The 25,396-nt window shown below is 39.0% G+C and overlaps 1 protein-coding gene across 1 annotated transcript; it reads left to right on the top strand.

The window, feature by feature from the left end:
- The first annotated feature begins 23 nt into the window (after positions 1-23).
- On the top strand, positions 24-24,381 carry DUSP3 (dual specificity phosphatase 3). Its single transcript, XM_014052993.2, has 3 exons — positions 24-221; positions 18,726-18,952; positions 23,805-24,381. Exons 1-3 carry the CDS (start codon positions 100-102, stop codon positions 24,011-24,013), a joined length of 558 nt encoding a protein of 185 aa, XP_013908468.2. The 5' UTR covers positions 24-99; the 3' UTR covers positions 24,014-24,381.
- The last annotated feature ends 1,015 nt before the right edge of the window (positions 24,382-25,396 follow it).

Below are 25,396 nucleotides of genomic sequence, written 5' to 3'. Positions count from 1 at the left end.
CCGGCCGTGCACCAGCTGATCGCGGCCCCTCCTATCAAGCAGGACCCGGGGAAAGGAGCGTGGAGGCGGCCCTGCCCATATCGGTGGGGCGAACGAGCCATGTCAGAGTTCCAGATTTCGGTGGAAGAGCTCAACGACCTGCTGGCCAACGGCAGCGGCTGTTACAGCCTGCCCAGCGCGCACAGCAACGAAGTGGCGCCCCGCATCCACGTGGGCAACGCGTGAGTTTCTCCCCCTCCCCTCCTCGCCTCCGTGCATGGGGGGGAATACCCCACCCGGCTGCAGGTTGTAGGCCTGAGAACTGGCCGAAGACCGGGGTGGGTAGGAGGCGGCATAGGGTGACTTACTAGGCTGGAGGGCGGGCAAGAAAACAGCCAGCTGGCTCCATGCTGGAAAGAGTAGGTGAAAAGGTACGCCTTTCCGTGGTCGCCGGGAGTTGGCCTAGTAGTAGTGCTACTAACAATTCCCAGCCGTCTTCAGTTAACTACATTTAAGTCCTTCTCCGAATCTTACCAGCAAGTGTGCTCTAGATATGTGGAAAGGTTGATAGCCCCATCATCCTGGGCCCATGCTGGACTGGATAATGGGGATTGGGGGCTAACCTGTCTGGAGGACACATGAGAGTAGAAGCCTGTTTGTACTTAAATTCAAGACATGCATTCCTTGCTCTATGTCTTTATTTGTTCAATTTACATGGCTTCCTACACTGGGCAGCTAAAAATGCTCCCATTCTCCGGTTCTATACAAAGTGGGTCGGGGAAGGGTGGGGCTGAACTTAAAATTTGGTACTGCCTGATTTGGAAACTCACTTCACTTCACTCTTCCACAGCATGTTGTCCTCCACCTGTGATTGGGTTATGACTTCAGAATTGCTATTTGGAGGGTACCAAGTTGTAGGAAGACATTCTATACAATCTTTTTTTTGGGGGGGGGGTCTAAATATATGAAATCAAGTTATACAGAATTAACCTGTGAGTCCAAATACCTAGGTCTCTGGAAACAATAATTTGAACTTTTTTTTCATCACTTATTGTGGTGTTAGCTGGGAGTGCCAGCATGGTGGAGTCTACAGAGAGAATAAGAGGACCTGATACCACATTCATGGTTACATAATCATGCAAATGTCACAACTTTTATATTATATCCACATGATTACATCATTCAATAAAAAAATTTCACGCATTCATTTTGATATCTTGGCTTGTTACAGACACTCCTGAGTAACAGTGAATGTATCTGAAACTAACCATGTTCCCTATTCAGCAGTGGTCATGTTCAGCAGTGGTCATTTTGATATCTTGGCTTGTTACAGACACTCCTGAGTAACAGTGAATGTATCTGAAACTAACCATGTTCCCTATTCAGCAGTGGTCATGTCGTGGAATGAATACTATCATCTATATTCTGCTACTGTGTCTATATATTCTCTGCTTATTTAAGAACTAGGTACATCCACTGGACTGAAAATAGAGAAACATTTTCTGTCAAATATGTAGGCACATTTTCTGCAAGGAGAGAAAATTCTCCACATCTAAAATGCATAACTCATATTTATAAGCCTTGAGATAGACATCAAACAATTAACCACTTAATTTAATTTTCTACAAAGTCAAATCCTATGATTAGACTTGAGGGTGTTTTTTGTTTTTTGCTTGAGCGCAGAATGACTTAAAACACATTTATTTTTCAGGTTGCAAAATCTAAAAGAGCATTTTATTAGGAAGCCATGTTAAATGGGCAAGATTCTCCTGGGTAGAGTTTGACTCGTAGTGAGGACACAAACAGCCATAGAATTTTCATGGCAATGTTGCAGAATTAATTTTTATCATATTTTGAAGATTTTCAAAAAAATTTCTCAGGCTAACTTGTAGGCCTGGAATTTTCTAGTCTTTTATCCAAGGATGAACCCAGTTTGACTCTGTTTAGAGTCTGCTGTTTCTAGCTCTAGGGAGCACTACTCATCTCTGTTTCTAAGCCAAAGAGCCAGCGCTGTCTGAAGATGTCTCCATGGTCATGTGATTGGCATGACTAAACACTGAAGGTACACAGAGCGCTGTTACCTTCTCACCAAAGGTGGTTCTTATTTTTCTATTTGCATTTTTACATGCTTTCAAACTGTTAGGTTGGCAGAAGCTGAGACAAGTAACAGGAGCTCACCTCATTATGTGGCGCTAGGGATTCGAACCATGAACTACCGACCTGCTGATCAACAAGCTCAGCATCTTAGCCACTGAGCCACCGCGTTTCTTGGTTTATTTAAAAAGCTATACTTTTCTTGGGCTGGCAGTAGCTTTCATTCTCTAAATCAGGTGTGTCCAGTCTGTGGTCCATGGAGCATCTGTGGCCCTGGAAGCTAGCAATGCAACCTCACCAGATAATAAATATAAAAAAATAGTTGGCTGTTTCTATATATTATATAGAAACATATTATACATATTTTATATATGGCCCAAGACAATCTTTATTTTTCAGGCAAGCCAAAAAGTTGGACACCCAATCCATCCCTTTAAATGATGGAGCTTGCTCCTGAGTCTGTTACAAGCAAAACATTTGCTTATTTGTCCTGTAAGTTATAGTATGTGCATAGCTCTCCATGAAGTCATCTATAGTGAGAAAATGAAAGCACTTTAGCTGTTTTTCTGTAGCAAAAAAATTATTCCAGAAGTTCAAAACTTTTTATAATTGGCTGCAAGTTTTAAAAAAAGTATGCTATGTCACCTTCCTGAAAAAGTGTTACAGTTTATTCTGCCACTTCCAATTTGTTCCACCTCATGCTGATGCCTCTGTTGACCAGGCCTAGTTATAGGTGTTGAGAAAAGCAGTAAAAATTCCCTTGGTACTAATTTTGACTCTTGATAATTATATGAACAATATCTGTGAAGTTTCCTTGGCAACAGTGGGGAAATAGTTTGTCTTTGCCATTTTGCAAAATGCTTTTTTTTTTACTTCCCATTTTATCTATAGGTTCTGGTGGTCTCTTATTTAAGTATTAACCAGGTTCAGCTGTTGTTACTTTTAATGAGATCAGTCAAGAATGCCTAAGTGTTGCCACCTGTTGTGACATTCTTGATACTGCTTTAGTTAAAATGGTTTATTTCCTTGTTCAAAAGCTAACATGCAACCTTTAAGGCCTTTATCTTTTCTTAATTAAATTATGTAGAATCTTGGTTATGATCTTTCCAACATTTCTTACCTCAACTTCCAAAGTGAAAAGCCAGGAATTAAACTTGGGAATTTCTATAGAAACTATGTTCCCAAGTTTATTCTCAAATTTAATTTCTGGCTTTTTTTTTCCTGTGAAAAATCACTGTTGAGCACTGTTGGCATATTGTGATTTTGCTAATGTGTTTGTATTTTGCCTGTCTTTTAAAAAGTTTTTATAGCTATCTTCTATCTCTGTATTATTATAACTCTCCTCTCCATTTTTTGCAAGCTTCAGTTGAGGGAATTGGATAGTATAGGGCAACAATTGAACCAAGTTAACTCCAATGGGATAACTTAAAGAATGCTGAGACCTATGACTTCTGAGGAATGAAATTTGGGGAAGTTGTGGCTATTTCTGCATTACTTCTCCTCCTCTTTACATTTCCCAGAATTCCATAGGTTGCGTAGCCCAAGGGAATATTGGAGGACCATATCCCTACCATCTTTCCTCTCTCTGGCCCCTATACACAATTGGTTGATGGAAAAGAATCAAGACTGAAATTTGAAATGGCAATGGGTGGCAAGGGCAGGACAAGGGAGCAATTTGGATGCCTGATAGCAAGGTAGGGCTAGATAGAGAATGGGGAAACTTGATAGATGATACCTTTGGATGGAAGGGGATCTTGGGGACAAGCTGGGATCCGGAGCGGGGTGGGCTTTGTTCACCTCGTTCCAGCAAAGTGACAAGCAGTTCTGGTAGAGTGTAAGTAGAGTGATTTCTGAGCAAAGCCAATTGGAAAAGTGGCAGAAAGTTGGAAGTTGCTCCACTTCGGCGATTGACTTGCAGTAAGGCCCAGTGGGCAGGTAGGATAGGCTGCTTGGATGGTGGGTGGGTGGTGAAAGAAGGAGATCGAAAAGGGATTTCCACTACTTCCTGCCAGATTCCCACAAATAACATCAGTGGGAAAGCTGGTAGGAAGTTAGAAGTTTCTCTCTCTCCCACCAGTTTTTTTGCCTACCTAGTAGGCCATTTTGTTTCTATTTAGGTAAGGGAGTCTCTCTGAAACCTGATCCAGCAGGTCACAGGTTATAGAGTCAATACCAAATTGTTCTCCATTTTCACTGTGCATGGCTGCCAATAGGGACAATTTTTATGGAGTTTCTGTGTCAGCCATCTAGTCTTACCCTTTTGAGTTATATTTAATTCCAATCCACTCTACCTATAAGGTTCAATTTTTCCTTGTCACCCATCAATCTTATTTTTGAGGTCACAGAGCATATTGGTCCAGATGTGTTATGACAACAACTCCCTAGCCAAAATGGCCAAATGTTATATATTCTAGGAGTTGCTATCTCAACTTATTGAGACAGTGCCAGGTTTGTGAAAACTGATGCAGTGCCCCCCCCCCCAAAAGAACTGTTGCACTTTGCAAACATTGAGGTTCCCCAAGCCACTGGTGTATTTGTTTACATATGTTATAGTTTACCACTATATAAGAATCTATAGGTAGTATGAGATGATTGAAAAATAGTTTGATTCAACCATTAAAACTGGTAGGGGACTGATAACATAGGTTTCTAAAGTACAGGTAGTCCTCGATTTTCAACAGTTTATTTAGTGACTGTTCAAAGTTACAATGGCAGTGAAAAAAGTTACTTATGACCAATTTTCACAGTTACAACCTTTGTAGCATCCCTATAGCCATGTGACAAACATTCAGATGTTTGGCAGCGGGTTCATATTTATGACCGTTGCTATGTCCCAGGATCGTGTAATCACTCTTGGCAATCCTCTGACAAGCAAAGCCAATGGAGAAGCCAGTTTCACTTAACAACCAGAATACTAATTTAACAACAGCAGTGATTCATTTAACAACTGTGGCTTGAAAGGTCGTAAAATGGAGCAAAATTCATTTAACAAATGTTTTACTTAGCAACAGAAATTTTAGGCTCAATTGTGGTTGTAACTTGAAGACTACCTACAATCTACATCAGCTGTCAAGAAAAAGTAAGTTACTTAAATACAGCATTTAATAGAATCTTTTTTTAAAATCCACAGACCATATCATATTTAAAGTGGTTCAAAAGTGAGGCAGATTATTTAAAAATATGGGTGGTCAAGATAAGCATGTCTTTTATCTCAAGAATTTATGGTGGTGTTTGCAAGGCAAATCTTTATGTGATTCCTCAAGAGTAAGTTCAAATAACACTTGCTATGGTTGCAGCATTTAGTCTGTTTAAGATTAAAGACAGCCTGTATATAATTAAAATACAAAGTTGACTGTGCTTTTTAAAATTGGCCCTACTATGTGCCTTTAATAGTAACCTGACACAAATATATTTCTTTGGCATGTAAATAAGTGGCAGAAAAAAACATTGTGGTTACTTTTCTGTATGTCGGGCTGCTGTTCAAGGCATGGGGCCAAAACCAGTGAGGAAAAAAAAGCCTACATTACTCACGATATGGTTGAAAAATAAATATTTTAGACTGTAAATTAATCTTTAGTTGTACAATAAATATTGTCTATATAGGTAGTCCTTGTGTCATAACTGCAATGGAATCTCCCAATACTGTCGCAAGTTGTGATGATCGTTAAATGTTCTAAATGATGAGATGGTTAAACGACCTCGAGGTCATTAAACAGCATCAGATGCCTTAGAGGTATGGGTTACCTTGGGAGACCTAGTGCAGGATCAGACCTACCTGTTTCAGGTTTCCCAAGGCCTTCTCCATTCCCCAAGACCATCCTCCTCTTCAGGGGTGGGCTTCGTCAGGCACTACTACTGAAAAACAAAATGGCGCTGACAACGGCACCATCCAGGGAACCAATTTGGGGATGTGGCAGGCCTGGATGGCTACCGATTCCAGCAATCCAGGCTGCCAAACCACTACTGGTTTAGCCGAACTGGTCCGAACTGTTAGGAACCCACCACTGCTCCTCTTCCCATCCCTCAAGGTCCCCAGAGGCCTTGGGCCTGCTTCGTTCTCCAGGTCCTTATAGGCCTTTCCCCCTGTTGGATTTCCACATGCCTTGGTTCTGTCTCCCACCCTTCTGGGCCCCACACTTTCCTCCCCACCTCCTGCCACCCATGCACTTTTGAAAGATCTCCACAGCTCCTGGCTTTACATCGGGGTAGGCAGGCATGCTACTCCATCCCACAGCATCCCTGGGCCATGTGGCTGTATCCTGGAAGCAGTTGCCATTTTTTTGTTTGAAGAACTGCAAGAAACTGGGCTGTTCCAAAAAGCCACTTCTGGAACACAGTTGTGCAGGAATTTTGCTTCCCTAACTGCTTCAGTGGCTGTAACTTTGAAACTTCGAAGGGTCGTAAGTCGCTTTTGGAGGTAACCATAAATTTGGTTGCTAAGTGATCAGTTGTAAATTGAGCACTAGCTGTAATTCATTAGGTTATAAAAACAACAACAGCAACAACAGTGATACCCATTGTCATCAGGGCACTTGGTACCATGTCCAAGAATTTTATAAAATACATAAACAAATTGCAACTTCCTGCAATAACACCAGCGGAATTACAAAAAAACTGCGCTACTTGGAACATCATATATTTTAAGAAGATACTTGGTTGATACCTAGGATGCTGGTAGCAACCCGTATCAACCATTAGCACCAGTCAATGATATTTGTGATGCATTTTTGAATGTTCAGTTGACTGAGTTTCATGCTTAATGAATAAACTATATAATAATAATAATAATAATAATAATAATAATAATAATAATAATAATAGTAACCAATGCCAAATCCGGCGAAACAACTGGCCGCTGTGATACAATTGTATAATAATAATAATAATAATAATAATAATAATAATAATAATAATAATATAGATATGAACAGCCCTAGTGTTTTCCATATGCTTTAATTAATGATTCACATATTTCCTAACTGCTAGCTATCAGATTGAGATGAGAATGCTGTGTCACAATATCTGATGGCAATCTATGCTAGTTTATAATATTTTGGGTTGTAGAACTACAAAACCTTGTAGAAGGTTAAACTATGAAATCCCTGATTCAGCATACTGAATCAGTCACTGCTATTTATGATAGAGTCCTGCAAATGTAGCTATGACCTCCTCCTATTTTTAGGCAGCATGCCCTTTCAGGCTAAGAATGCCTAGACTTTGAAATTAGTGGCTTTTGACCCAACTAATTTTGAAAACTCAATCTGATGGAGTGCCTGATAACATTTTAATATTGGAGGGCTCTTCATTTACAACTATTTTAGTCCTTGCAATAGGATCATGCTTCAGTTCAGGCAACACACCAAGACATGGTTTGTACAAATTATGATTCACTGTCTGGATCATAGTTTGATTCTCCAAATACATTGAGACCTTGCATTTTTTTTAAAGGTACTTGCCTGTTGTTTGCATTTCTTTCTTTTTTTTCTCAGCAATGATTTGTGTAGCCTGTTCGTTAGTCGGTCCAGGGAACTTCCCAATCAATAATTAGCACAAATTAAGATAATTGCCCCAAACTGTGTTTTAATGTAACACTTGAGCTTTGCTTTTGATCAGTTCTTTTGAGGCCACCATGATAATTTGTATTTGATACACTGCATGCGTTTGTAACTAGTAATTTGCCCATCCAGGATATTGAACAAACCACTGCCCATACAATAGCCTTTTGCAAGTCCTCGTTTCTCTGGCTTGCCTCAGCAGGTAGAAGCACCTAATTAACTATGGCTGGTTATGAAAAGCTGAGTAGGATTGAAGCAGACTTGCATTTCGGAGGGGACCACCAGCAGATGTCAGAATTGGGAGCTGGGCACAGCATTCTGTAAGAAGACAAGGGGAAGTTTTGGTTCTGTGCTAAAAAAAAAAAGCCACAGGGCTATATCTATGAAATTACCATTACCTTTTCTCTAGGGTTGGTAAATCTTAGCAATTTTAACATCCATTCACCTATGTCCCTTTGACAAAAGAAAAAAAAATTATAAGTCACCAAAGATGGTATCTGAAAAGGACATTGTTTAGTTAGTATAAATTCCTTAATATGGAGTTGCTTGATAAATAGAGGGTCAGTTAGGAATTTTAATCCACTTAACATTAAAAGTGAAACTTCACTGAGTTTGAAGCATAGAAAACTCAACCGTGGTTCCTGCAAAAAAAAAAAAAGTAAATAACCCGAGGAGGTGCTAAAATTAAAACTGAATCAAATTTAATCTTAGCGATCATGATCTGCTTCTGGGCATGGCCCTCCTCTTTGCCTACATAATTCACACTTTTCCATCATATATAACTACCCCTTAAAATGGAAACTAACCACATCTAATGTCCCATTTCTTCCCATATTTTTGCAGCATCCATTGTTTCCAATGAAAATGAGAATATTTGGTAAAGCACAGTATTTAAGCAGTGTCACTCTAAATATAAGGCAGCAGAAGGGTTTCTCTTTAGTAAACCATTCTTCCATATAGAATGGATATATAAGAATGTAGCATTAAGTCAGATATTGGTATAAGACAGATTTTTTTATTGCAGCTTGAACTACTGTTATGCCTATTGTGATACTAAAACTATTGCTGTTTTATAATAAAAGTCCCACTGAAAATGCTAATTCTTTATTGCTACCTAGTAACATGGATTTTAGAAGCCAATATATATTGTAACTCACTTAGAATAAGATCAGTACAAAAAAGAAAACATGAGATCAATTTGTGATGGCTGAAATAATTGTTGTGCTGCTGATAGATATATAAAATTTCCATATGACTTTCCATGGTAGGAGCATGACTATGTTAGTTTATTAGGATGTGAACCAGGAAGTCCAACTTGTTGCTTTTAAAAAAAGGCAGAGTCAGCTATTGTTTATTTTTATCTGCAAAAAAACCAAGCCACAAATCCTGGCTTGCCCTTCACAATTTATAAAAAAAACCTAATCTATGTCAGCAAATAATTATTGTTCCTAATAATATCAGTTACCATGAGTAGTTGAGACCTGCAAAATATATATTTGTATTTTCAGTAGTCAATAAATCTTACAGATTTATAAACTTGAACGAATTCCACAAAAACATAAAAAATCTTGCAACGTTTTGCCCATATGTCAATTTCTATATGACAGGGATTAATGAAATATGGCTAGCATTTATTGAAATATTCATGAACTAATCTTTACATGTATATGAGTATCCATTAGGGTATGCCCTGTGTGTCTTTCTTATTTTCTTTATTTTTGCTTTGTTTTATTTTCTTTCCTTTATAACTTATATAACTTTTACTTTTTCAGGTTTTCTTGTATTAAAACAAAACCTAAAATAAGTACAAAAAGTCACAGGAGAACAAACTAGAAGCTGATTTGCTGCTAAATCCAAATATACTGTCTCCCAACATCTCATATTCTACCAACCACTGTTTTATTTAGATGGCTTATACATATGAGTATATAATACAGTAATCTCTATGTAAATGGGTATTCACATCAGTTAAACGTGTCTTAGCAAGGAGTATTAGCGAGGAGAAACTCCGTGTCTATAGTATATAGTAGCAGCCTTCCCAACTAGATATTTTCCACATACGTTGGCTACGATTTGCAGAATCTGATCTGGCAGCAGGTTGAGAAAGTCCTCCGGGATTGGGCAGCCTAGAAATTTAACAAATAAATAAAGAGTCAGAGGTGGTATTCAGCAGGTTATGACCAGTTGTGGAGAACCAGTAGCAGGAATTCTGAGTAGTTCGGAGAACCGGTAAATACCACCTCTGACTGATCCCGCTCCCATCTGTTCTCTGCCTACTGAGTCCCAGCCGATCAGGAGGAATTGGGTATTTTGCAGTAACCTTCTCCTGGAGTAGGAAGGGAATGGAGATTTTACAGTATCCTTCCCTTGCCCCGCCCACCAAGCCACGTCACTCCCACCAAGCCACGCCCACAAAACCGGTAGTAAAAAAAATTGAATCCCACCACTGGAAAGAGTATGTTAAAATAATAAATTAGTTATCTGTTTTAAGTCACCAGCTGTTACATATCTGTTCCATTTGTAAATTTCAGTGAACATCATTATGGAGTAAAAGTATAGAATAAAAATAATTTTTGTGAGGGTGAAGGTTCATTCTCCAAGCTTGTGAGTTGATTTCCAAATGTTTTGTTACCAGGGTAGGTAACATCTTCAGTGGAGTTTAGCAGCTAAAGATGATACCTAACCTGGTAACGAAACATTTGGAAACCAACCCACAAGCTTGGAGAACGAACGTTCACCCTCTTCCTATACCCAAGCTATAGACATTCGCCACTATTGCAATAAATTTTGTCTCGAATGTAAGTCTTTTAATGTCTGCCTTGTATAATGGGTTCATCATTCATCCTTATCTTACCTGGCTTGTTCTATGTGTTGAACCTAAATTTCCAAATTGTAATTCCCAACCAGTATGGTGATTTGGTCAACTATCATTCTGGCTGTGGGTTATAAGAAATAAAATCTAGAATATCTACACAATTGCCCATTTGGTGATTTAAAATGGAAATATGTTTTTAAGTAAATAAAAATAACACAACCACCACTAAAAAAAAAAAAACCAAAAAAAAAAAAAAAACCATGTGGAAGATTAATGCCCATGTTATCAGTGGTATGCTGAAGTAGGAAACAAGTTATTTTTACTGTTACCTAGGGAAAAGAATCTTGCTAGATAGTGCAGATGCTGAGATTGTGAGAAGAGAAAATCTTGGGAACTGTTGCTATGACAACAGGTTGAAGTGCTAGGCTCACAAGAGCTGCAGGCTGTGGGAAGTGTTTAGTTGAATCCAGATAGTAGGGAAGCCTTCTATAAAGAGAAATGGCCAAAGCAAAATGTACTTGATCTTCAATTTCTTACAGACATTACATAGAAACTAGATACTCTATTTCTGAATTTCAGCTCCCTGCTGCTTGGCCAACAGTGCCAGGGAGGGAGGTGGGGAGAGGTTTGCTGGGATATTGCGGGGTCAGCAATATTTAGAGGGCTTCAGGATTCTCTATAGTCTGTTGTGATTTCTGAGAGCTACATGGCTGTATAGTTTAAATGGACCTTTGAATTTAAACCTGTAGGTTTTCAATAATGCAGATAATAATTAACTTCAACAAGCGTGGAGGTTATAAGCAAGACTGAGAATGTCTTCAGCAATTATGACTGTGGATATTTTTTTATTACATTTACAGCTGCACAAGGATACAAAGGTAGCTTAAATAAAGGATCCTAAATAGTTTTCATATAATCATCGTTAGGCTTACTTGATTGCTGCATCCTGCTCCTTCATGATGGTGGCCTAAAATGGTTTTATTTATTATCTGAAAATAAATTCAGTGGTGAAAAAAGGGAGAATCATCATGTCTGCTTCCCAGAGGTTTTTTTTTTAAGAAAAGCAAAGTAAAAACTATATATATATATATAGTTTTTATATGATTTTTAGATATTTATCAGCACAAATACAACAATATATATATATATATATATATACACACACACACACACACACACATACATATACATATACATATACATATACATATACATACATACATACATACATACATACATACATACATACATATAATAAAAAATAATAAAAATAATATAATAAAAATAATGGCTAGGCTTTGGCACCAACACTTGAGCTGGTGTGCTTGGGACAGAGAACAGATATAGGGAAGGATATGAGTTATTTTTATGAAGTTATTTTCAGTGTAGAGGTAGCTGTCCAGATTGTGTTGCACTCTACCATCCTTCAGCCTCAGCCGACCATTATCACACGTATAGTTAACTATACTTGTTATCCAATCTTTTTTAGAATGCTTTGCTTCAGTCTTGTTAACTGGTACATATTGTTACAAATATATTTACCCTGTTCCCCTGAAAATAAGACCTCCCCAGATAATAAGCCAAATCGGGCTTTTAAGCGCATGCGCTAAAATAAGCCCTCCCCCGAAAATAAACCCCACAAATATTGCAATACAGCAGCAGCAGCTATGAGGTGACCACGCTCACCACCTGCTGCACCTCAAAAATAACAAGACCTCCCTGAAAATAAGACCAAGCGCTTATTTTGGGGGTCAAAGAAGGGGTGTTATTTTCGGGGAAACACAAACTAAACATTCAGTTCTGGTCATTTCAATAATCTTGCTAATTTCTTGCTCCCTGCAAAATTGTCATTTTCTAATCAGTCAAATCAAAATATTTTTTATTTTAATTTGTGAGAGTCAATCTTATTTTTGCTGTAGTCTTCTGCAGAGAATAGCATTGATTTGAGGGGCACAGTAAATAATCCCCATAATTTATATGATTTATATGGCCACCCATCTCACATAGGGGAGTGTACAAAGATTAAAAGCACAAAAAGCATGACCTAAACACACTGACACCACTCACTGCACTGGGCAGAAATCACATCACATCAACACCTGCTGTTGACAAGTCTTGCTAAGCAAAACTCCATATTTAGAGCAGGCAAAAATCTACATCTTCCCTTGAGGAAAGGCAGCAGGCACAGACATCTGTTATATTCTCCTTCTCATGTGTTCCTGATGATCCTACATTTTAGCATTCGTAGGTAGGCTGCTTGGCCTCTTAAATAGTTAATGGAAAGTAAATTGTGACTTGGTGTGATTATGGAATTATTAAATCTCCGTCCCAGTCATTGCTTTGGATGGATGTTGAATGGGCCTATGGGATGAGGAGGTATAAGGCAGTTCAATTCCACCACCATGTTGTATTTGCCACTAAAGCCCTCTATAGCTGGAACTTGAGTATTCAAAGGAATGTCCAATCCCACATTAATATGCTGAACCACAAATACAGTGGTTGTAAGCAGGAGTTGGTTCCTTGCTGCTTGAGGATATATGTCAAAAACCTTCCTTTGGTATTCACTAGGCTCCTTGCCCTACTCACCAGACCTGGGATTTCTATTTTTTTTCCAGCATCAGGTAAAAGTAAATGTTGCTCTTGCACCTATGTGCTAGTTGTTCCCAACTCAAGGGGGCAGTGCTCTTCTACCTATCAAAGCCGAAGAGCCAGCACTGTCTGAAAACATCTCCATGGTCATATGGCTAAATGACTAAATGCCAAAGGCACATGGAACACTGTTACCTTCCCATCAAAGGTAGTCCCTATTTTTCTACTTGCATTTTTACATGCTTTCAAACTGCTAGGTTGGCAGAAGCTGGGACAAGTAACAGGAGCACACACTGTTACGCGATGCTAGGGATTTGAACCGTCAAACTGCTGAAGTTTCTGATCAACAAGCTCAGCGTCTTAGCTATTGAGCCACCACATCCCTCACCTCAGCACCAGGTGAAAGCTTATTTACCCCTAGAATAAGGGCTGTGTCCATAGATGTCAAGATGGTCACATGGAAAATCAGTGGTAATGCTGGAGAGAAGTCGTTCTGTAAACAGTGCATTTCAGCTACCTACAAAAGTCAGGAATTTGGTTAATTCAGAAGAGCAGTAGAAAGAAGTCTATTACCAAATTTTGCCAAAGGTGCTGTCTGGATATCTTGATTTACTGTTGAGACCAGTGAAAAGCTTAACGTCTAGATTGATACAGTGCAGTCTTGGGCATGTTTATTTTGAAGTTTTACTCATTCTTTTAAATGAGATTTCCTTACGGGGACGTATGACTAAATTTATCTGTAAACTGCTTTGTTAAGCTGTGATCCACAGACAAATCTCAGTTTATTCAGTGGGACTTCTGAGTAGTTATAGAGTAGTTTGATAAGACATGTAGGTTATTATTGTTTCTTAAATACTAGTAAAATATTTTCCTGTGTTTATTTTTGTCATCAAATTATGAGTCTCTGGAAGTTTTCATATTGAATTATATGATATTTAAAATAATATTATTTTAAACAAGTAGTTAACATTGTAATCCTAAACCCAGAGAATTAGTCCTCTTGGAAATGCTTCATAGAATTCATTGAGTTGTAGATTATGGTTTGTCTATACAGCTGGAGATTAAAGGCAGGAGTTATAGTTTGAGTTGTAAACTCTGAATTGGAAAAACATGAACTTGGTCCAGTACTGTCTGAAAAAAAAAACCAGAACTAATCCAGTGCTTTATATTATAGTATGTAAGATATAGACCTACCAATAACAAAAGAACGTATTTATGCAAAATACAGTTGAAGGAGAAGAAACTTATTTTACCCATGATTGTGTTGCATAATGTTTAAAAGCAGAGGTGATGAAAATGTATGCTATTTATTCATATAGCTATCCAAAATGTATGCTTGTTAAAGATAGTGATTAGATAATGGCATGAAGTTAGCAGTGCTGTTTTGTTATAAATCTTATTAGCAAAGTTAACAATTAGCAGGTATTTCAAGCATACAGAATCAGGATTTCATGGTTGTGTAAGTTTTTTTCCAGGATTATACTTTTAATGAAGTATATATTATGATGTGTACCTTGTATTGTTTTTGTGCAAATTTAATTATTTGATTTTTGTTTGTTTTAATTGTAATTGGAACATGCCCATTTGGGAGGTGTATTATAATTTTTTTGTTTGTTTGCATTGATCAATTAATTATATGCCATCATGTTTCTGTCTACTCTTAGCAACCACATAGATAGATATTCTCCATGCTTTCATAGTCTTTAGGATTAATTTCATAAGTATAGATTATAACCAATGAAGGAGTTGGGGTAATGGTCACAATCAGACAAAGTCTTCCTCTCTGACATCATGCCCCGAACTGCTTCAGGCATGTATGGCCCATACTTTTATCTCACTAATTTTTGTTCCACTACATAAAATATTTCTTTCAGTAAGAGTGCCACATCAAATGCTATTTGAAAGATTTCTCCACTTGCAAATAACAAATAAACTAGAGCTATCATTGGTTATCTGTATTTTGGTATTTTGTCCAGTGACATCCACTAGATGCCTACTAAATGAAGTGCTTGCTCCCACAATGGTTGGGTGCTCTCTCTGAAAAGGCTTAACTGGCATATTTATCATTTTTGGTACTAAGAAAAAAATCTTATATTATTGCCCTGTGGGATATTTTTTTCAGAGTTACACAATCTTTGCTAAGAATGCTAAGAGGTTTTTAATTTTTAAGCCAGCCTATACCTTTATTATAGATTGTTGCTTTTATCTTTGCATGGTATATACATGGTAATGTATATATTGAAGTACCACTATGTTTTTTTTCTTATTTTGTAACAATTTTGATGTGCGTTTGAGAAAACTGATCAGAGGGTGCTAATAAAGATCCAATAAATAAATAAAAATAAATGTTGAGTAGCATGTGCCATGAGAAAGGGTAACTTGTCAATTTGTTCTATTTTTCCTCACTTCTCCCAGACATCCAGGCTACTCTTGGCCAAAAAGCCACTTCATTATTTTGAGAGCAAGTGGTTCTTACCAATATAGAAGCTTGCGTTGTGCCATTGTTACAACTTTGTTTGTTGCCTCCCACTCTTACTTTTAAACAGTAACTGGGATCATCTTTTATTTCTAGGATATAAGGGGAATCTCTCCTCACTTCTATTAAAAGTTGGTCAAAAGTTGTCTCTGAAAAGCAAGGGAGAGGAAACTGCGCAAATAATTTCCTCCTAGAACTTAAGAACCAAATGTCAATATACCTGTCAAAGGTTGTAACCTTGGTCTCCCATGTACAGGTAGTCCTTGACATACAACCAGAACTGAATCCTAAATTTGTTGCTAAATGACACAGTTGTTAAATGAGATTTGTCCCAGTTTGCCAAAGTTGTTAAGTGAATCACTGAAGTGGTTAGTAATCTGATTATAGCAATAGCAGTTAGACTTATATACCGCTTCATAGGGCTTTCAGCCCTCTCTAAGCGGTTTTCAGAGTCAGCATATCACCCCCACAGTCTGGGTCCTTATTTTACCCACCTCGGAAGGATGGAAGGCTGAGTCAACCTTGAGCCGGTGAGATTTGAACAGCCGAACTGCAGAAGTGCAGTCAGCTGAAGTAGCCTGCAGTGCTGCATTTAACCACTGCGCCACCTCGGCTCTAAGTGAATCTGCCTTCCCTATTGACTTTGCTTGTCAGAAGGTCACAAAAGGAAATCACATGACCCCAGGACAGTGCAACGATCAAAAATATGAGTCAGTTCCTAAGTTTCTGAATTTTGATGGCGTGTGACCAGGGGATGCTGCAACAGTTGTGAGAAAAATGATCGTAAGTCACTTTTTTCAGTGCCATTGTAACTTCAAACCATCACTAACTGAAGTGTTGTGAATTGAGGGCCACCTGTGAAGTAAATAATAAGTGAGCAAGGGAGAACAGTTTAACCTTACAGATCCAACTAGAGAAGAATAGCTGGTAGATTGATCGTAGTTCTTCAGGTCAAGACTGCAGTCTTCTCTTTTGTATCACTATAGATTTTATTCAGTAGCAGGAGTGAGCAACTTTTTCATGGATAGGAGCTGCACTTAATATTGCATAAGGCGATGGTAGAAAGGATTTTCTGTCTTTTTAAACTGTACAGCAGTTATCCCATGTCCTTCTGTCCTTCTGTATATGACCTTCTGTATATGATCTTAGAGTCACGTATGAGTAAACAACTATTAATGTTGAATTTATACATGAATTATGAAAATCAGGGCCGTGCTTCACAGTGTGAATGGAATCATGGTCAAGATAAATAGATTATTTTAAATGTGCTTTTTAATTGAATTAACATTAAACGACTGTCACCTTGTATTTAATTATTTTCTCTGTATGTTTAAAATTATAATTAGTGACACATTTTGAGGGCCAAATGCAAAGCTCTTCTGGAAGCTACTGCTGGCTGTGTGAGAATTTGGTTTGCCACTTCTGACCTACACTGAGCTTTTTCGTCGAATGTTTCTTTCAGATCCATGCTTCTTTCTTTTAATCGGGAAGATTATGGCAGTACCTTTTCTAACTAACACGTTTTATTAAAAGGTGTAAACGTTTGCGAGCTAAAGCTCACTTCATCAGATACTTCAGATAAAGTAAAATACAGCTGGACAAAATGTTATGTCTTTTAATAAAACTTGTAAATCAGAAAAGATGCTACCAGTCTCACGGGTTTGTTTGCTTTTTTCGGCTACTGTAGACTAATACAGCTCTTCCACATTTTCCTCTGCTTTTATGCCAGGTGTGCTAAATTATGAACCAATGTAAAGGATGCTATTGTAATTCAGTAAAGTAGTGTTTAGAAGCAGAATAAATAAAAAAAGCATAAATACTTTGTAAGGGTTTAAAAAAGGAAAAATAAATAATTGTTCACAGCAGGAAAATACTTTCTTTTCCTTAATTCAGCCATTTATCAGGTGTTAAACAGCTTTCCTGCATAGGAGGCAATATATTTTTCATGCAGTATTGGGGACCTTGGCTGTCAAACATACCACATTTCAGCTCGTTATTTTTTTTAATGTTAAGGCTTTGGGGTGGTACAAAATGCCAGTATAAATTGCTTTTTAAATACACTTACACTGAAGAGAAGCTAAAAGTACAGCATAGCCGCGATGCCACAGTTGGTGCAGTGTTTAGAATTCAGTACTGCAGACTACTGATGATTGCATGGCTGCCTGCAATTTAGCAGTTTGAATTTCACCAGGCACAAGGTTGACTCAGCCTTCCATCTTTCCGAGGTGGGTAAAATCAGGACCCAGATTGTTGGGGGCAGTATGCTGACTCTGTAAAAACCGTTTAGAGACGGCTGTAAAGCACTGTGGAGTGGTATAATACATCTAAGTGATAATGCTATATATATAATTAAAAAGCAAAACAAATTAATAGCTAGGGAGGTGGTTTGAACTGAAGTTAAGACAGCAGGATCATGGGAAGTCTTGCTCTTGTTAACAGTGCAATCTTCTCTTCTTGACACTCCTTGCCCATTGCTGTAGATTTCTTCTAGTAGCAAGAATGGCTGACACCCCGATCCCCACACACATACAGTTGCACTTAAAATACTGGTAGTCTTCGTAGAATGGATTTTTGGGTTTGTTCAAGCAGGCAACCTCATTTTTGCTTTTACTTTTTGTTTTTAAATAACATATTTCAAGCCTACACCAGGGATTTTCACATTTTTAAGGATGTGGATCCTTCTTCTTAAACAAATTCAAGGGGCAAACTCAGGCAGTAGAATATTGAATGATATATATGAGTGAATTTTTAATTTTGCCCTTAGTCTCTTGCAAAACCTCACTTGGCCAAGATTACAGTTGTGTTTTTCTGAATCAAAAAGTGTTGCTATTTTTTTCTGCAACACATGGAATAAATGAAAGCAGATATTTGTTAAAGAATATTAAGCTTGAACTAACCATGATATTTGTAAAAATATTTTAAAAATACTTTGCTAAAAGCCATAAAAGAGAACTCATTTTTCTTAAAGCAATATCCTTATAATATATAAGTGATTTGTAGCTAAGAAATATTGGCTCTCGGTAAGAAAATTGGGATGCAGCAGTCATAGAATGGAACATCCTGAACAGGAATATTCTAGACAGTAATATTTTGTTACCGTAACAATTCCATCTGTTGTTTTCTAGATTTCAGAGTTAATGGAGTTTCTTTTGCATTTCCCTGACAATCCAGGATCATTTCTTCCCTCTGAATGTTCCTCTTTATAACTTTCTTACAGGTTCATAGCCAAAAATATCATGCGTTTACAACGCCTGGGCATCACCCATGTTCTCAATGCTGCGGAAGGCAAGTCTTTCATGCATGTGAATACAAATGCTGACTTCTATGACGGAACTGCTATCGTCTACCATGGCATCAAGGCCAATGACACCCAGGAGTTCAACCTCAGCCATTACTTTGAAGAAGCTGCTGATTTCATTGATAAGGCATTAGCACAGAAAGATGGTAAGACATCTATGTCCAAGTGGCTTTCTGTGTTGCATGGCCAAATTGTTATCTTGCTTAGATACAATTTCTTAAGTCTTGGTCTGGTTCAAATTTGGTTTAAATTGTTGCATGAATTATTCAGTTATCATTTTGTAAGAAACCGAGACTTTGCATGATCAATGATCATGATACCCATTCATTGTTTCTTAGTATTTAGAGCAGGGATGTCAAACTCAAGGCCTAGGGGCCAGACCCGGTGCACGAGGTGCTTATATCTAACCCACAGGACTGCCCTGGAAATAGCGAAGGACCCGCCCGCATGGCTCTGCCAGCGAAAATGGAGGTCACGAGGACCACAGGTGGGCCTTCTGAGCTCTGTCTTAGCTGGCAAAGGGTTGCAGGGGGCCGTCCCAACTGAAAACAGAGCTTGGGAGTTCGTTTTGGCTGGGAGACCACTCGGGCCACTACAGGTGCCCCCTTGACACAGGTGATGTCATGTTGGCCACGCTCCCTGGCCATGCCATGGACCTCCTGAGGTCAAGCACAACCCGGATGCGGCCCTCAATGAAATTGAATTTGACACCCCTGATTTAGAGTATTGCCAGAATTAATCTCTCCAACTCATTCAGAGACTGCATGGCAGCAAGATGGGAAGTAGGGGATAGGGAGAGAAGAAAATGGCTGCATTGATAATAAATAAATGTTTCCTGCCCTTGCTCTGCTTCTCAACTGGCTGGAAAAGTCACTTTTACCTCAGCAGCTATCATTTAATAATTGACTTGAAGCCTTTATGTAAGTGTATGTATACAGATAGTCCTCAACTTATGATCACAATTGAGCCCAAAATTTCCATTACTAAGGAATTGTTGAGTGCATTGTGCCCCATTTTGCAAAGTTTTTGGCCACAATTGTTAAGTAGAACTGGCTTCCCATTGAGTTTGCTTCTCTAAGGGGTTTGCTTTACATAAATCTGAGACACTGGAACCATCATAAATATAAGCCAGTTGCCAAGCATCTGAATTTTGATCATGTGACCAAAGAAATGCTGCAATGGTTGTAAATTGAAAAATGGCCATGCCACTTTTTTCAGTGCCATAACTTTGAAATCACTAAGCAAATGGTTATAAGTCAAGGACTATCAGTATACTATCAGTATCTCCTTCCTATACCATATAATTCTTAGAACTATCCTATGTTTTTCAGTTTGACCCCAGATTCCTTACTTCGCTCTCTTGCCATCCATTACAAAGGCATTTTTAAAATTGTAAATGTTTGCTATAGGTGGCCTGGAGGGATGGAAATATGGAAGATAGATAGATCTCTTAATGTAGAAGCCAACAACCTTTTTGATTCAGGGGCACATTTGGCATTTTAGCAACATTGAAGAACAAAATGGCTCTTATTGGAGACATGCCTGCTCATTAAATGGCCACCCCAAGTGGAATGGGCAGCAATATAACAGCCATTGCCAAAAGTCAGAGTAAGGCCTGGAGCTGCACTAAAAAAATGTTTGGAATATAATGGCCCCTGTGGGCACAACATTGCCAACGACTGCTTAACATTTTCTTCAGTCCTGGATTGACTGATCTTTTGCAATCTTTTGCGAGCTACGGAAGAGGGTAGGAGAAACTGCTGAAATGCTAAGAGTTTAAGAGACGAGAAGTGTGGGAGATGTAAATGAGAAATGTATAAATTATATCCAGTTGTTGTTGCAGAAGAAGAAGAATTTGCTTGCTTGCTGATAACGTGCAGTTGACTGTGGGTTTGTGCTGTTATAGAGGGGTGACAAAGGGAAAGAAAATGCTGTAAATGTCAAGCTTTGCACTTCTCCTTAGCTTCTGATGTCTTTTTCTCAATCTGAAGTAACTGCTGTGGATTATTCCATAGTAGAATTTTGGACCTGGAAAACAGGGATGAGAAAAATGAATGGTAACCTTGGGCGTGGTTTGCACCTGTTGGGCTTGAGCTGGATGTATTCTTACTTGGAGAATTGAGCCAAACTTGCACTGAGATTGGTGGGATCCCATGGCAGAATAACATTTCCATTCTCCATCATTAGATGGCTCATGAGCATGTAAAAATATGTATTTTGTAAGTGGCCCAAATTTTACTTAATTTCACTCCTAAACTCTTGCTTGAAGATTTCAAAAACCCACAAGACTGGCAATGTTGAATAATAATAATTTTTGCCATTTATTTAAATCTAAAAAATACTGGTGGTCCTGAAAAAGCTATTGGTGGATGTTGCAGTTATGTGGGCATTTCTGAACATTGCATCACACAGATAACTCTTGGGTAATAGGGCAATACCATCTCACCTGGGGGCCACCTGGACTTTTATTCTTTGATTAGCCAAGGAATTGAATCTGCTGCTTGGTGAATGAATAAGATCCAGCTCTCTGAGGCAGTTATTAGGCCTACATTGGGTTGATTTTCTTTTAATAAATCTACTTGCCTGTATGGTAGTGGTTTATAGGACCAAAGCATGCATGACTATGTACATATACACATACACACAATCCGTTTACCACTATCAGTGCATTGCATATATGCTTACTCATGCACACACACAGACACAGTGATAAATCTCTAGTTGGCCATTAATTTGATTTGGTTTTACTTTATTGTCATTGTACATATATACGTGGTACACCCAAAATTCACATAACACACAGACACCAGGCCCAACACACATGACAATCCCCAGACATTAAACGTGAAAGGTTTTTTGTTTTGGGCTTTTGTTTTGAACCTAAGAGCCAGGAGAGACAAAAAGAGAAGGCTTTTAGAAATGAAAGTAATCGGCTGACCTGTGCCAGGTCTCTAATATTTGCTGTGGGGTAGCCAAAAGGAGCAAAATGGCATTTTTCCATTTTCTATTTTGGCAGAGTTAGGAAAGAACAGAGTTTTTTACAAGAAGCAAACGTACCAAAGGGAACTGACTCGGAAAATTGCAAGGGCCTCTCCCTGATCGGTTTAGATAGAAAGAGGGGAATTTGGTATCTAAAAATGCATCCTTGCATGAAATGGAAGTCCTTTCCATGCTCCTTTGGGAATTTGTAGTGCTTTAATCTGAGAATTAAAGCTAAAACAAAAGATGGCAACGAAATGGGATTTCTAAGATGTTGGGTGGTAAAATAATGTCCAGTAATCTGGAAAGACAAATGAAATAGCTATGTGTTCAAAACAGACTCCAAGGGGTTTTCATAATAGGAAATGGTAAAGGGGGAGGTCATTCTTCTCTTTCTTCTGTCCCAAAATGTGTTTATTTCTGGTTCATGTATTGTACACTTATTACTTCTTTCTCTTACCTCTGAGAACGTTTCATGCTTATTTTCTTTCTGACATCTACCCTATCACCATTCCTTCCTTCACCTTTTTGATATTTCATTTTGTTAAAAAGAAAATCCAGGTGGACAAGTAAAAACTGCCCTTTTTTACAGTATTGGAACACATTTCATGTTTGGCCAACAATTCCCACCATCCTCAACTAACAGGCCATGATAGATGAATATGTTGGCAACTAGGTTTCTGGTTGTCCTCCAGTAAAGCAATCAAACAAACAATACATAATACATAAATGTTACACACACACACACACACACACACACACACACACACACACGAACGAGATAAAGGTTCCCCTTGCACATGTGCTCATCGTTCCTGACTTTAGGGGGTGGTGCTCATCTCCGTTTCAAAGCCGAAGAGCCAGCGCTGTCCGAAGATGTCTCTATGGTCATGTGGCCGACATAACTAAATGCCAAAGGTGCATGGAATGCTGTTACCTTCCCATAAAGGTGGTCTCTATTTTTCTACTTGCATTTTTACATGCTTTCAAATCTCTAGGTTGACAGAAGCTGGGACAAACAACGGGAACTCACTCCATTATGCGGCAATAGGGATTCGAACTGCTTTTCTGATCGACAATCTCAGCCTCTTAGCCACTGAGCCACCACATCCCTATTGGGACACGATGGCTCAGTGCCTAAGAGGCTAAGCTTGTATAAATACAGTATGTATGTATGTATATATGTATATATATCTCCAGTTTCTTCAATTTGGGTATTCTATAAATATCTGAACTTCAAGGCCCCAAATTCTGAACCATGTTCATACTGCCTGGGGAATTCTGGAAGTTAAAGTCTATCCTTAGGTTGTTGAAAACATGGGAAAGTCTATTTGTATTCCTGTAGAAATTCCACTTTAAAGTGGAGTGACAGCAGTCAAGAGAAAAAGGTACATTCTCTGATACTGCTTCTCCTCTTAAAATCCCTAAATGCATTTGCCCCCCCGCCCCGCCCCAGCCTTTCCGCTAATGCCCACTGTCAGCCTTCCAAATATCATCCAGAATTAAATCAGAGTCCAAAGCATAGCTTTCCTCAAAGTTCCAATTTAGTAAGAGAGACATGTTGGTACAATCTGTGGAAACCCGAATCTGAAAACTTCCAGGGTTCCCACCCAGTTGAAAGTTCATGATCCTGCATCCACACCCACAAGTCCTTCACATGGTCCAATCTTCCACTGCCACACTGGCATTTCCACCTATCCACTTCCAGTCAGGTGCAGAGGCAAAGAATGACCTTGATTTCTAGAAAGGATTTTTTTATTTTGAAAACAAATACATTCTACTCCTTACTATTCCCCCTCCCAATCCCCCACTAATGAAACAGCATAGTAAAGAAAGAGAGAGAGTGCGTGGCAGGCCAAAGATCCTAAAAGGAATATGACTGCAGGCCTGACACCCACATCCACACATATTTACCCTAAAGTTTCTATTGTATGCATATCCCTATTACGAAGCCCAGTTATCTTTGGCATAACATTGTGCTCCAACTTAGCTGTCTGTTCTTTTTTTTTTGCCAACTAGGTAGAGTGTTTGTCCACTGCCGCGAAGGCTACAGCCGCTCACCCACCCTCGTCATCGCTTACCTCATGCTTCGGCAGAACATGGATGTCAAAAGTGCCGTCAGCGCCGTCCGGCAGAAACGGGAAATTGGCCCCAACGATGGCTTCTTGAAGCAGCTGTGCCAGCTGAATGAGAAGCTGATGATGGAGGGCAAACTGAAGAAACCATAGCCACTGCTTAGCCTGTGGCCTCTCTGCACTTCTTGCCAAACACTGTTAATTGCTTTGGGTTGAGGGCACTGGCTGCCAGGCTGCACAAGCGAGGCAGGAGACAGTCTCAAGTTGCTTTCATAAAGACCCGGTGGGGTGGTTTCGAGTAGTACCAGAAAACTACTGCAGGATTGTGGCACCCTTGGTGTGGACCCCCACCTTGTCCAGCCAGGCACCAGCTCACATATCTTTTATTTTGGAATTTGTTAAGTATAGTTTATATGTCTGTATGTGTGTGTGCAAGAGAGAGAGGAAGAAAGTTGTGAAGGGCTTGGTTTCAAAACATTTTGTATCATGACTATAACTCTCATAAATTTCACAGGATATGATTTTGCTCTTGTCTCCATTTGCTTAACCAGCCATTCTTTCCTTCACCCCCCTCCCCCCCTTGTAGATTTAATGAAGGGTTCCCCCCCCCCTTCACATATTTAGAGGTAAGGGCTGTCGTTTACATGGATGGCAGGCCGGGTCAAAGGTGTGGGATTAGGTTCTAGTCCATATGATTTATTTTCATGGATCATCAGGGTTTTTTTTTATTTCCCCAGAAAGTTTATATAGATAGCCCACATTCTAAAGCTATAGACCTCAGGTACCAGGGCAGTGCTAGGTTAATTTCCCCAGCACTGAATCCTGGAGAGTCTTAGAGCAGGTAGCTCTTATCTTGCTGAGCTCGATTTTGCCATTCAGTCCCAATCTATTTCACAATTTTAAGAATGGTAAAATTTAAAAATGAAACAAATGATTTAGGTCATCTAGTCTGCACATAAAAACATGCAGTTGCACATGCATACATGCAGATTCAGTGGCAGGAATGGGGAGTGGCGGCTCTTTTGGATAGCTGGCCTTCCAAGCTACTTAATACCTCCAGCAAAGGAAATCCCACTTTTCTTCTGAGAGAAGTTAAATTCACCATCCAACAGTTCTTGGCCACTAGAAAGGTTTGTCCTAAAGTTTTGCTGCAATCTTCTTCCTTGGCCTTGATACCACTTGCTTTAATTTCCGCCTTTTAGAGCAACGTTGCCAACTTTAATATGGGTAGACTTCAATTCCCAGAATTCCCCATTTGTCCACACATATCAAAGTTGCCAAAGTTGAGAGACATTGTTCTAGAGCAAGAGCTGCTTCCTCTGTGTCATACCTTTCAGCTATTTGAAGAGAGCTGTGTGGTTTCCTCTTAATGCCAATGCTGGGTATTTCCATTCTCTGGAACAAGGTCTTTATCTAGAATAGGTCATAAGCAATAAATTGACTAGCCAGGATCAATGTCGAGAATGTCTTCAAAGAGGCACCCTGGCTGCCAAATGTATGTGTGGGAGTGTTTGCATACACATGCGTGCACACCAC

This window comes from Thamnophis sirtalis, unplaced genomic scaffold (genome assembly GCF_051295495.1).
Source record: "Thamnophis sirtalis isolate CommonGarterSnake01/CBP01778 unplaced genomic scaffold, rThaSir2_p1.2 scaffold_4, whole genome shotgun sequence".
Classification (NCBI taxonomy): Eukaryota; Metazoa; Chordata; class Lepidosauria; order Squamata; family Natricidae; genus Thamnophis; species Thamnophis sirtalis.
The sequence above is the reverse complement of the archived record's forward strand: the minus strand, read 5'-3'. Positions and strand labels throughout refer to the sequence as shown.